At 41.1% G+C, this 15,106-nt stretch overlaps 1 protein-coding gene across 1 annotated transcript in view; it reads right to left on the reverse strand.

Moving 5' to 3' along the window:
• si:ch73-211e3.1 (mastermind-like domain-containing protein 1) overlaps nucleotides 1-15,106 on the reverse strand; it is a 65,864-nt gene that overhangs the window by 20,820 nt on the left and 29,938 nt on the right. The window contains exon 2 of the mRNA XM_058394952.1: nucleotides 2,471-4,120. Within this exon, the coding sequence (XP_058250935.1) occupies nucleotides 2,471-4,120 (1,650 nt within the window). The remainder of the gene's footprint in view (nucleotides 1-2,470; nucleotides 4,121-15,106) is intronic.

Below are 15,106 nucleotides of genomic sequence, written 5' to 3' on the forward strand. Positions count from 1 at the left end.
AGTAAGTTAGGGAGAGAAGAACTAATAAGGCAGCACAGGTGAAAGATGGATGGCAAATATTAAAAAGCAACAAACTGTTGTTTTCTGCATGTGAGTGAGAACGCACACTTTATGATTCCACTCAGCCTGAAGGGATGAAGATGAACAGACAGAGATAAAGAGAACAGATAAAGACAAGCTCACCTCTGTTCTGTTCACACAGAGGCATAGACTTCCTTTACAAACCACCAGGCTTGACATGCAAACCTCAGCCAGAGTACACGACTGAGAGAGAGAGAGAGAGAGAGAGAGAGCGCAAGAGAGAAATGCAGACAAAGACGTAGGGAGGAAGGGAGGGAGGAGGGGATCCCCACTTCAGTAAACAAATCCGAGAAAGCATCTCCTGCTGGGAAAACGACTGCATTCTTGTAGAGCTTTCACAAAAACACCTCAATAACGGTTCAGTTCTTCTTCATGTCCTCCTTTTACTGTAAACAGATTCGGAGGTCATCGTCATGTGCATCATTTTCAGTTTTTACAGGCAAAATTTACAGGGCTGTGTTTACACAAGGTTTATGTATGCATTACAGGCTGTATATAAGTTGACCTACTTAATTCTGCCAGTCATAATTTCAACTTTTTGCGTTGGGTTTTAAACCTCTATTCGCTGTTGTTCATGTTATCATGGTATTATTACTCCGAAAAACAAGTGATAATATAAATGAGTCAGACTGTCTTGATTTCATGCAAAGATTTTCTTGTGGGTAGTGTAATTGGCCAACTGACCACATGGCATAACTATCAAACATGCATCTGGCAAAAACAATGTTTGCCTCAGAAATCTATAATAGGATGTAAAACCTGTCACACTACAGGTCCCAGTGACTATATTTGGTTCATTTAATCTTTAAATTGTCAATTTTTCATACTGTAATAAGATTGTACTGCTGTACGTATACAGTGCTCACAGGAGATGTAAGCATAATTATTCACAACAAAACATATCAGCACTGCAAATATCTAATCAGCTAATAACTATCCTGATTTCCTAACGTATATAAACTAATTTATAAGTTACACAAACAAAAGGTTAATTTAATACACCAATTTATACATTTATTTTAAACTTCTCTTTAGTTTTGAAGAGATTGCAACTTTTCCTTCATAGTTTCTGCTATTGTCTATATGGAGGAAAACAAATCCTATCAGTGTGCATATATGTGTATATGTGTGTGTTTAGACTTAACAGGTTTGTTCTCTCTCTCTCCCTCCCCTCATGTCAGAGGGGCCTCTTTAAGCTTGCAGCTATGCTTGCCAAAGTGCGGCCCCCGCCTCCTCTAAAATTCATTATCTTTTATTGGAGTGATGAAAGAGTGTTACTGGGCTCAAAGAGGTGGACTGTGTCTTCAAACAGAGCGCCAGCCTGCGACAGACAATGCTGTGGCGGTACTTTGAAACTCTATACACACACACACACACACTCACACTCTCTCTCTTTAGTGTCTGTCCAACACACACACCCATCAAGAGGCACCCTCTCATTCTCTCTTTAATGCACACAGATTATCACATCATTTCTCCCATTAGCCTGTGCAAACACACGCGCAGGCACGAACCCCCCCTCCCCCCAACACACACACACACACACACACACACGCACACACACACACAGTTATGACAAAAAGGTTAAAATTCTTGCTAAAGAGAAACACACGAACAATGTAGACAAATAAATAGGCTAACAAACAAGTTCAAGTTATTTCTGTAAGTCTATATCCTGGAGAAAATCATTACAAATGTTGAATGAAAGGTATCCTCTTTTCTGTCTTGGCTCTCTAATGTCACCCCTGTGCTAATAAACTCTTACCAAAAACCATACCCTGTTATAGAAAACACTGTTGGACCAGTCCTAATTAATATAGATGCACTGTGCATGTGCATTCCATACAAAGACTCGCATTCCTCTGCTCTCTGTTCCGTTGTCCGTTCAATGAACCACTGAACCTTTCTAATCCACCAGTCTCCCATTTGCACACACACTTCTATATACACAATCTTTAATGACCCCTTGTACAAGCAAGACACACTGCATGGTGCCAGCCTATTCCTCCCTCCCATCCTCCCTGCCTCATTTCAAATGACCTTTCCCGGTGAGTATGCATTAAACAGGCATACCTAAACCTTAGCAAGCACGTGGAAAAGTACTGAGACATCTTGCTTTCTCTCCCTCTCTTCATATCCATTGGCTACTACCAGTCAACTGAAATGTTTATATCATTGGAATCAACTCTTTCTAAAATCAACTCTTTCTCGTTCCAAAGCTAACATCTTGTCAAGATTATCAAGATTTGTTTTTCACACATAGATGTTGCACAGGTGACTTCTGGTACTGGTAATTTACTTTAGCTAGCCTTCAAGTATGCGTCTGTTATCTTATTGTTTATCTTATTTCAATAAACACAATAAATACAAAGAGAGTAGAAGTACTCACCTCTCCACAATGGGGTAACATGCTATCTGCCTGCATCCCTCTCTGCATGCGTTGTTGAAGCAGATGTACGTGCCCCGTTGCCGACGTGGGTGGCATGGACTGCATGCTGCCATTGTGGAATCCACCCAAGGGAAGCATTTTGGAAGCGTGAGGTTCAGGATCAAAATGCCGTAAAGGCTGTGTTTTGTTCAATGAGAAAGTTTCTGGACCCATGTTGCAGGGGGTGACTTTGCTGAGCTGCATCTGGGCAGGTTTTGTCTGTGATTGTTGCATGAGCATTTTGAGACTGTTGCTGGAAGTCTGGCTGGCTGTGATGGCTTTGTAGAGCTGACTAGACATGTTGGGTGCTTGACTGTTCTGTGAGTTGAAGGGACATCCCTGTGTGGAAGGCTGGGTTCCAGGCTGAGTTGGACCAGCTGGGCTAGGATGCTGTTTTTCTGTTCGGTAAGGTGGCGATGGTCTTGTGGAACCTGATGTTTGGGGTATACCACTCAGATAATTTGCTTGGGAGCCCTGGACAGCAGAATTTGAGCCTCCAGATGGAGTACTTCCTGGAAGAAGTGGGTTTTGTGGGCTAAAAGGTGGCTGAGCAAGGGCTGGACTGGCAAGCTTTTCTGGTCTATATGGTGGAGAAGGTCCAGCAGACTGAGCTGGAGTTATGCTGGAGATGAGAGAGCTTTGAGGACTCTGGATGCTGCTGGCTGGACTGAAGGGCTGCTGGTGGGGGGATGAATTGGGAAGCTTGTCTCCTGGCCGATAAGGGGGGGATGGACCAGCCCAGGAGGATCCCTGTTGGCCCAGTGAGGGCAAACCTGACTGAGCTGGTGGTGGCCCTCCACTGCTGGTGGAGTGGTGCTTACTGTTGGATGCCAACTGCTGAAGCTGCTGGGCACGGGATACTTCACGCCAACTGGAAGTGGACCGGTTGGAAAGTGCGGCTGAAAGCATTGGTGATCGAGCTTGATTCTGGCCCTGTGAGGAAGAAGATGAAAGGGGCGATGCTGAAAGTGGGGAAGGGACCGGTTTGGATGGATGGGGTAGGGTATAAGGAGCCCCAGTTGGACTAGGGCCCATCTGTGGAGAGCCTGCCTGGGGAAAACCAGGGGATTGTGTGAGGTGGGCTTCCAGATGAGAAGCTCTTTGTGGGGAACGTTTGGGAGTTCCACTCCCCTCCAGGTGGGGAAAGCTTCCAGCACTACCTGTTTGCTCATCTACCTTATTTCCTAAGATCTTATCAATGTCGAGCTCAGGTAAAGAAGGGTCAGGGTTTTTTGTAAGCTCATCCAGAATCTCTTGAAGCTCCTGTTCTACAGAAGGAGCTGATGAGTTCCCATTTGGATTATAGGTAGATGCCAGACTTCCTGAACCTACAGCTGTTGATCCAGGGTTAGGCTTAGGAGGCATACTGTAAGGAGAACCCAAACCATTATTGTTACTGTTCAGTCTGTTTCCTTCTAGCCCACTTCCCTGGTTGCCCATCCCAGGTCCAGAGGGGAAGGGGTGTTGGGGATAGCTTGTACCCATGGCCAAGGTAACATCCTCAAGGCATAGTCGCTTAGCACTGCTCTGGGTCATTGAGGTATCAGAGACCCCGTTTACTGAAGCAGCACCATCCACAGCCCCAGTTAGCTTCCTCTTCACTCCTGGCAGCTTAAGAAAGAGAGAAATAACACTGTTAGAAACCACATCTATTCTATTGGCATATACTTGTACATTTCTGTAATTTTCTCTAATTTAATACACAAATCAAACATCAAATATCCCATATGTACAGAGAGCATTAAACATACACGTTTGAGGTATAATCAATGATGAATAGACACCTATTACAGCAACTAGAAGGGATCATAAATCATATCATTTCCATTACTGCTTTAGTCTACCACCCAAGTTCCACATCTTAGATCTTTGAAGAACCCTCTTGGTGGATTAAGACTATAGAGCCACCAATCATAAAGCCCTTACTGACATTCAGAGATGTCAAGATGTTTGTAACCCTGCATAGCAGGAACTAACTGTACAACTGCAGCCACATAGGCTTGATAGGATGCCTACTGGCATAGATAAAGATGTAGCCATTGTACAAATTGAAAAGAAAAGTTGTGAGGTCAAAACTGTGATAGTGGATTAATTCAGCTGAAGACCAGTTAAAGATGTGTGAAATTGAAAAAAATTGGCCTAAGGATACATTGAGAAATGTCACGAAAGAAAGTGGTGTCTTTACAGAGACGACCCATAATCCAGTGTGTGAGAAAGCGAGAAGCACAGTGGATGAGTTTATTTAATAATAGTAACCACATGATACCATTACACCTCAGTTTCTTAGAACTCATTCCGAAAGTGTCTCCAAGGAAAAGAACACAAATTTTCAAAGACATTTTTAGCCATTTCCTTCTATCCACTACATGCACATACAAGATACAGTGTATTTGTATATGCACAGTATATTTGTCAAAATGGAAGAGGTGTGACCCGTGTAATCAACTTCCTAAACACACGCACACTCTTTCCGTTCCACTCTTCCTCCTCCACCTCTCATCACACAGTCCCCCCCCCCCAAGATGTGTTTTCTTATAGATTCTAAAACAATAGAATTCAGTCGACACACCTTCTCTGTATCGCCAAGCTGTCTGCAGTGTCCACCCTGCTGTGCTGTGTGTATTGTGTGTATGTGTGTGAGTTAGAGGGACGGGTAGGATTGTGCAGGCTAGACATGTGACAAAGGGGAAGGGTGTCTGCATGTGTAACAGAATATGAATTACTTCAGCCATCATTTCAGTGTTGCTGTTCTTTCTGTCTCACTCACACACTTACACACACACACATTTTTCCTCCATGCCAATTTTACTCTAAGCAAACACATCAATACAGACACAGACACATCGATGCTCTCTCCTCCCCTCTTCATCCCCCCTCCTTCTGGATTGGAGGGACATCTTTCATTCGGCAGCAATCGGATTTATCTCATTATGACTGACACCACCATCTGTCACCGCTGAGAGCAGGCATGTGTGTGTGTCTGTATGTGTGTGTGTGCGTGCACAATATAAGGAGAGAGACAGTGCATAGGCCTGTCATCCAAACCTTATGATCCTTTGCATATACTTTATAATTATGGCTCTTGAGAGATGGAGCAGAGAGGTTGTTGTGAGTTCCATTACTATGTAGGAAAACACACATAAACACACACCACCTCATATGTAAGCAACAGCTTACTGCCATTTTGGTGTCAGTAATGAGTTTGGCTCTGCTTCATTTTTTTGCTGAGCATTTTTCCCTATATGACTTCAAGGCCACTTTATCAGTCATCACCAAAGTTAAAGCTAATACTTTTACACTCGTATCTCTTTGATTTCCTTTCCAGCAGTCTGGAGTGCTGATTGGCATCTGCATGTTAATCCGAATAATGGATGCACGAACCACACACCCCACTACAGTCGCCGTTAATCGGATTATATGATGTATCACAAAACGGCAGCATGTGCACTAGATGCCACCACTGTATGCGTATATCACGCAATTAATTTATTAAAGCCTTTCCATTTTGGGTTTGAATTGCGTTTCTATACTTCTAATATAATCGTCTAATCTCAATACACGCATCTGGATTTGTGTATTCTTGTCATGAAGGTATTTCAAACATAATAGGGGCACTTAATGATTTATATCTGGTGTTTTCTCCTCATCATTCCGTAGCTATTAATCTTAGTTATAGCCTAGATCCTATTATTACTCTTACAAGTGGACCTTCCATAAAAGCTTTTATTGATCCAGCTCAGTGCAGACCAATGTGTCCTTCTCTGCTCTGTGAACTAAATCAAATCAATTTACATGCTGAAGGCTTTTTGAACACTACCAGGCACAACCAGTATTTGAAATTTTTAATTTTTATTTTTCAAGCAAATATTAATGCAGTGCTTGTATCAATACTATTGACAATATTTCATTTGAATGAAACAAAACAAAACAAAACAATGCTAATATAATGGAAGGGCAGTTGTTGGGGCAGTCAATAAATGGTTATGAGAAACATATATTTTTATATTTTATTGTATGTGTTAGTTAAGCTCTTATTCTATATAATGCATTTATTACTTAATATAATTTATTCACACCTGAATACTTTCAGGAAGCAAAATTTGCCATTGTTTACTGTATTGTTGGATTACTTGATAAAACTGTACACCGATCAGGCATAACATTATGAGCAGTGAGAGGTGAAGTGAATAACACTGATTATCCTCATCATGGTACCTGTTAGTGGGTGGGATATATTAGGCAGCAAGTGAACATTTTGTCCTCAAAGTTGATGTGTTAGAAGCAGGAAAAATGGACAAACGTAAGGATTTCAGCGAGTTTGACAAGGACCAAATTGTGATGGTTAGACCACTGGATCAGAGCATCTCCAAAACTGCAGCTCTTGTGGGGTGTTCCCAGTCTGCAGTGGTCAGTATCTATTCTATCTATCTCCAGTGACAGGGTCATGGGCGGTCAAGGCTCAGTGATGTACGTGGGGAGCGAAGGCTGGCCGTGTGATCCGATCCAACAGACGAGCTACTGTTGCTCAAATTGCTGAAGAAGTTAATGCTGGTTCTGATAGAAAGGTGTCAGAATACACAGTGCAGGTGATCATAATGTTATGCCTGATCTGAGTATATAAGAAAAGCTTTGGTAACAGTGATTGTAGGAGCCTCACAGCTCTAGGATCCCAAGTTAAATCCTGAGCTCAGGTTACTCTCAGTGTATAGTTCACATGTACTTGCTGTGTTTACATGGTCTCCTTTGGGTTCTCTGACTCCTCCAACTTCCCCAAAAACATGCTGATAAGTGGATTGGCTGCTCTAAACTGCCTCAAGGTATATGATTGTGTAAATTTGTTTGCCTCAGATCCACCACAACCCTGACCAGGATAAAGCTGTTACTGAAGATGAATGCAAGGATGAATGTAACAGCTTTAGTTTTGAACTCAGTTGATGCAGGAAATAATTTCTATTTTTCAAATACAGGGAAGTATATTACAACAAAAATTGTCTTTCCTGATTATTCATCACCTCACGAAAAAGTGGAAGTTGAATTGTTTTTCCTGAGCTAAATACATTCCAGTAATTTTTAAATGATATACATTTCTGAAGTTGTGTACAGTTATGGCCACAACAGTGCCTTCACTGTAGGTGGAAAGCTAGACCTTAGATCCTGTTGCCTCCCCTTGGGGTATTAAGCTGTGTATTTGAGAAAAGATAAAGGGTATGGGCTTTGCTGTTTCATATGTTTTACTGTACAGAACGGGCAACTGAGGACAGAGCCACTCCCTGAGAGAACACAGCAACAGGATGAGGGCTGTGTGTGTGTGTGTGTGTGTGTGTGTCTTTTTATGTATGTGTGTGAAGGAAGGAGAGAGAGAGGTAGGAGGAGGTCTGAGCCAAAAGAAACAGTAAGGGAGGGTTTTAACCCCCACACACTCGTAGGTCCAAGCAAACAGCAATTAGTCTATACACTGGTGTAATGTGTACAAAGAAAACAGTCGCCGTTAGGAAACGCTCTCTCTCTCTCTCTCTCTCCCATTCACACACACAAGAGTAAAGACTTCCTCTTCATAAAAATGTTAACAATATCCATCACATAAATTTCATGAGATCTTTTTGCGAAAGCTTTTATACTTCAGAGAGCAAAATCTTCCAACCCCACTGTAATATCTTCTCTCTCTCACTCTCTCTCTCTCTCTCTCTCTCTCTCACTCACTCACCCCATGGCATGTAATGGTGTGTCAATCATCATTAGGAACACCATTGTTGTGCCCTTAATTACTGCAGTCTCTATGCTGCCACTGTCATTTAGATATGCTAATAAACAAAGAGCCGCCCGCCAGCCACGTGCTACACATACACTCATGGCACTCTTACACACACACACACACACACACACACACACATGCATCCATGCATACACACATACAAGCCAGCAGATTGGAGTGATGGCTTTCACACGGGAGCAGGGAAGCAAGAGAGAAGGACAGCGTAGCCTTAACCACTTGTGAGCAACACACTCCAACTGGCTCTAAAAATACTCACACTGCTTCGGACAATGGAGCTCTACTAAAACTATGTCCTCATCATCCTCATCATTTTTACATGTCAATTAAATAATCTACCCTCATTAGTATACTATATATATATATATATATATATATATATATATATATATATATATATATATATATATATATTACTTGCTTTTATTTTAATCTACAATACAGCTTTAAAAGATTATCAAGATTATACTGGAGCCTGACCTTTAAATCTTGAAAAGTCTCAGAAAGCGAAGAATGAAGCTGACCCTGATGCCAAAACCTGACCTGAGTACAACATATGCTTCGATGCTCTGGATTAAATGGACGAATTTTCCTTCATGTTTATAACAAAACCCATAATAAGAAGCTGTGATCATGTGTTTTTAGGCTTCAGCTGCTTAATGCTTGAGTCAGACTCAGATGGTAGGTAGGGTAGTGAATGTCTGTGTTGGAAAATGAAGATGTCTGTGTCTGTGTGTGTGTGTGTGTGTGTGTGTGTGTGTGTGTAATCATGTGTGAGCACAGATGTGAGCTGACATGGAACAGGTCTCAGACAGGCTAAAGAAGATTAGATGCATGCCTCCAGCCTGCACCATTACAGCCAGCAAAAGAGGAAATCTGTCTGAAATAACCTCAAATTAAAAAGAAAAACAAAACAAAACAAAAAAAAAACATCCATTATGTACCAATCTAGACACATGGACATGGAACATATCGGTTTGTTTATGTGATTAATTCAATTCAATTAATAGCAAGATTGCATCAAATCACAAAAGACTGAATAATTAATTGTCTACCTGATCCGGTATTGTTTGCTAAGTTTTTATTTTGACACAATTTGTTAACAACTCGAGATGGAGACAGAAGTTGAACTGCAATTGAACTGAAACTTTCCACCTCTTTCACTGGCAGACGTTCAGCTCTAGCTGTTATCTGCTACAAGCCTTTTTCCTTCTGCTCCATACAGGGGGAAAAAAACAGTGTTCAACACACACAGCACTTCTTCACCAAATATATTACATCTGTGCTTTTTTGGGTTTTTTTTTTTTAAGACGTTGCCTAGGGTATGTGCCATACTGCTGATGTTATTGCTTTATTACTTCGCAATAACACAGCAACACAACTACTATCAGTTACTATTGTTGTGATATAGTTATTAATAAGTTATTACAGTCCCAAGGTTAATTAACTGATCAGCAGAGTTGGTTTAAAAAGACATACTTTTCTCATCATTATTATTATCATTCATTTTAAAGAATCTAAAGCTCAATAACTGAAAAGCGAGTGTATCTTGAACAAGTATATACCGACGTGAATCCACTGGAATTGTACTAAAACTAGAAAAAACGGTTTATATGGCGCCTCAGAAAAGTTTCAAGAGTATATTGTGTTACAGTACTGTGGGTCCAGGGATGAAATATTTCATCCCAAATGCCCCAAATAAATAAATACGATACTCCATATTTCCTGAAAATGCTTAATATTTGAATAGTTGTAATATATTATGTCCATAAAAATAAATACAGCAGTGTTACACCGAGCTGAAAAAGACGTGTAGCGTTTCTCACACACACCACAATAACACAGCTAAAATGAGATACTGACAGAAAGATGGAGAGATCCTTAATAGTTATATTCTTGCCTGAATGACTAAAGGTCTAATCTCAAGAAGTGACTTTGGAACCACAAAGAAAGTAAGCTGATTTAGATCTCCGAGATCAGATCACCGTTTTTAGGAAGTAAAAGTTAGACGAAGGCAGATTCAGCTCTGGTCGTCAGCACACAGTGTGGCTGCTTGACCACACACGGCAGCCTCACTTTTTCCTCAGAGGCTACGTCATCGCTCTCCGTCATCCGCCCCCTCCGCTGAGTGTACTGGAAATCATCACTGCAGGACATCTGTGCTGCTCTAATCAGAGTTAGGAAAACACGCTGACACACTGAGGCCGGCTACATATACACTCATTCACTTTGACTTCTGTACTTTTTTTTTCTGATGGCCGGATGAAATGTAAAACCTCTGATAGGCGTGATTACCGAGCTGATGTAACGAGTCAGAGGGATTTTCTCACATCAGGTGTGCTCTAATTATTTGTGACAGTTATTTGAAGGAAAAGAAGGAGTGTATCCATCATCATTTCTAAGTAAGCTGAAGTCCTCATACCCCCCCCCCCCCGCCCTCCCTCCCTCCTTTCCATCTAAGCTTCTTAGGACGTCAGTAAAGCAATGTGGATTTTAAACAACAGTTTCAAAACAGCACCAAAATCAATAGACAGTGTTGTCTTAGTAGCATACTCTGCTTTTCTTAGTTTATTGATGTCTGAACGCTGACCTTCTCTCTTCTGCCGCTCTTTTCGTCGAGCAGAGAAAGTAGAGAAGAAAAGACGGAGCCAGAGAAAGGGAGAGAGTTGTGTAGAGAGGGATGTCTAGTGTTTAGATAAGTTCACCGCTCTTACTTTCGACTCAGCTTTCTGTTCTCGTCAAGTACTCTCACATGTGTGTTCGTGTAGGAGTAGAGTTTGGGTTTTTTTTCTCTCTGGTTTGATTTCAGAAACTGACATTTCCTATGTAAGAGAAAGAGATCTCAACAGAGGGGATCTCCTGCACGAGTGCACACACACACATACACACGTTATGCACACGCAAGTCAGAAAGAATGAGTGTGTGTGCTTCAAGCAGAGTGATGATTTAACACATTTCTGCACATGTATTATAGTCAATCAGGAAAAAACAGTTAGTAAAAACCCTAGCACAAGTAAAGATAACCAGCACTACACACACACACACACACACAGTGCTTATGGGTGCAGAGTGCCGGAAGGTCTGAATCTCTAAGCACTGTGTTCAATGAATGTCAATGAACTTGCAGAGAAAGACAAGGGGGGTGGGGGGTGCGGATGTGTGGCCTTTTCATAACAGTCAATAAATGCAGGACAAAGACAAAGGGAGAAATGAAAAAGGATGACAAAATTAGTCTATGTGGTTTTGTACATGTGCATGGGTTTCTGTGAAGGTGTGTGTGTGTGTGTGTGTGTAGGGGTGGGATTGTGTGTCTACATAGATGGTAAAAGTTCATTCATGTTTTCATCCGTCATTTCCTGCACTAATATAATTTAGCAATGAATAGGTTTGTTGATTGGCCAACTTTATTGGACGCAGGAAACTCACTAGTTTTTTAACAGACACATTGACATTTTTTTTTAAAATAAGTCAGTGTGTGTGTGTGTGTGTGTGTGTCTATATATAAGAACAGCTGCAGGCCAGATCTAATTTAGCAGCTCTGCTAGTCTCACTGGACAGTCCAGCTGCGTCAAAGAGCCAGTGAGTCACACACACACATACACATCCACACAAACACACACCCACACCCACACCCACACGGAAAACATACACACGCCACACACCCACACACACAGACATGCACACAGAGACATACACACACAGACGCACACAGAGACACACACACACAGAAAACATACACACACCACACACACACAGTGACACACAGAGGCATGCTCACAGAGACACACACACAGAGACATACTCACAGAGACACACACACAGAGACATGCTCACAGAGACACACACACAGATGAACTTTACTTTCATGCTCAGGCTGAGAATGATGAGACTGGAGATGAAGGTCAAAAGGAAACTGTTGTCTCATCAGCAAAGTGAATGAGGCACCAGCTGTACACTGCAGTGTGCACTCTAGCTGCTAACAGACAGCATAATAGTGACATGCTCAATGCTATTAGCAGCTATAACATGATATTATGTTTGCTAACAGAGCCAGAACAAACCGTCTTTCAACTTAAACACACTTCACCAACTTATTAGCTAGCCGTTATCAATGGGTCTGCCAAGGTCCATCAACCTAAAAGCACTACATTTCTTTTCAAAGCACAAAAATGTAATTATTTTCACAGATATCCAAAAATGGCAGGATGAAGTCCCAAAGATGACTTTTCAGTTATTTTAATGTTAGCAAGTCAGACCATGTGCAAACATCGTTATTGGACAGACTCGGTTTTGGATCAAGTGTGATTAATTCCATCTGTCTTTCAAGAGCTTAATCCTGTCCGGTTCGAGACTTTGTACGTAAGTATAGCTAATGTACAAAGAAAATAATCCACAAGTAAAGTAGAGAGAGAGAGAGAGAGAGACAGAGAGAGAGACAGAGACAGAGAGACAGACAGACAGACAGATAGATAGATAGATAGATAGATAGATAGATAGATAGATAGATAGATAGATAGATAGATAGATAGATAGATAGATAGATAGACAGATAATTTTTTAAATAATGCACTGTGAAAGAGCTGTATTTATTGTATGTTTCTATACAAGTCACTGTAGTACATTTGTTTTTATTAATAGAGTTGTTGCAGGTATCATCATTACATTTATACCTTTTCCATGAAAATAACCTGGTTTGTAGGCAGTGAATATTATTTACACACCATTTCATTCCTGCACCTTGTTATCAAACCTATATACTGTGCTACAACCGGTATGTTTTTAAAATAATGTATCGTGAGACATGATTTTTATAATTACTGACTTTTCCCCTTTCATTAGGTACCATAATGATAACTCACTCATAATTAGATCCTAATCATAGTCTGTGCATTTCATGCCTGTTTAATACTAAAAGAAGCTGCACACTTTCTCTGAACCTCTGACCCAGTGACCTCTGACCTCATGAGAAGCATTGAGCTCGAGCTCTCTCTCCCTTATATTATAGATGCAGAAAACAGAGGGGAAAAAAACCTTAGAAAGGGCACTTAAAAGACACACAGTCTCCTAATCTGAGAGAGAGAGAGAGAGAGAGAGAGTGCTGAGGTGTGTGTGTGTGTGTGTGTGTGTGTGAGAGAGAGAGAGAGAGAGAGAGAGAGAGAGATTGGAAAAGGCTGAACTGAGCCATACAGACTGGCTGGACATAAATGAAAAAGACGGAGAGAGTGAAACAGAGGAGAAGCCAGACACACACACACACACACACAGAACAGACACCGTATTCATTTCACACTTGTCAGCTGCAAGAATCAATATGAAACACTGCCTGAATGAAGAAAGACGGACAATAGAGAGAGAGAGAGAGAGAGGGAGAGAGAGAGAGAGAGAGAGAAAGAGAGAATAGACAAGAGACAGAGATGGTGAGGAAAAGAAAAAGAAAAAGAAAAGAGGTTTTTCTGTCTCAGGAGGAAAAAGACTCCAACTATTTAAAATGAGCAACGAACAGAACTCCTTTGAGTAGAAGACATAAGCTTTGAGTTTATTTTGTAGTGTTTTTCATTGTTGGACTGAACAGAGAGGAGGTTTTATTAAACATGGCTGGTTTAAATACAACATAAAACCAACAATATAAGACATATATATATATATATATATATATATATATATATATATATATATATATATATATATATATAATATAATACTTAGTAAAAAAAACACTTCTTTAATTCATATGTTTTTAATTATATTCACCTATTTCTCAAAGCCACGGATGCTTTAAGCACACACCCAGCCTGGGCCACCTTGTGTAACTCCACCCCTTTTTCATTCATTCCTTCCTTCCTTCCTTCCTTCATTCATTCATTCCTCTCCAGTTCCTGCTTTACTGGTCAGAAGCTTCACTCCTGCTGCCTTTCCCAGGAGAATACTGAGAGTATAGTGGGAATGCATCCTCAGATAACAGCACACATTAACACCACAGGGCCATTAGTGTAGCCATTTCACCTAGCCGTGTGTTTTTGGACAGTAACCAGAGAACTGAGAAGAAACCCATGTGGACAAAAGGGAGAACATGCAAAGACAGTAACCTAAGCTCAGTAGCCCAGTCTGGAGCCAGTGCTATCTGCATGCCACACTCTCCTAATATTGTCACTGTAATAAGTAATATGCTTCAAGACCATTAACTAATACTAACGACCAAACAGCAACAACTGCATTATGATACATCATTTTACATTTGTGGCATTTGGAACAGGCCCTTATCCAGAGCAACTTACATTTTATCTTAATGTAAGCTTATCTTAGCAATTAAGGGTTAAGGGCCTTGCTCAGGGGCCCAGCAGTGGCAGCCTGGTGGACCTGGGATTCAAACTCATAAACTTCTGATCAATAGTCCAGCACCTTAACCCCTAAGATATCATATCAGTATCTAGATATATTTTTTGAAGAATACACTGACTTTCCCCCCCATTCATAAATGGTTTTGCGTTAATACATATCCTCTACAATGTATGAGTCAGTCCAGACACTTCCTGTCACATGCACTCACCAACAGTAGCCGCTGTGATGCCATCAATGAGTAATCAGCTTATACTGCTTTACTGTTCAGAGGGCATGTGGCGTATGGGTGCATGTGTGTCTCTTTACTGTAAGCCCTTCCCTAAAGGGTGGAGCTGTATGTGTGCCTGTTTTCTCCTCTCTCTCTCTCTCTCTCTCTCTCTCTCTCTCCATGCTGTAATGGTTTAATGGCAGATTACTGTGCCACTGTAGACTCGTTGAGAGAGTAATAAAATAAATGGGTTTGTGACCCCCCTGCCCCCACCACACAC

The sequence above is a fragment of the Hemibagrus wyckioides genome, linkage group LG07 (genome assembly GCF_019097595.1).
Source record: "Hemibagrus wyckioides isolate EC202008001 linkage group LG07, SWU_Hwy_1.0, whole genome shotgun sequence".
Taxonomy (NCBI): Eukaryota; Metazoa; Chordata; class Actinopteri; order Siluriformes; family Bagridae; genus Hemibagrus; species Hemibagrus wyckioides.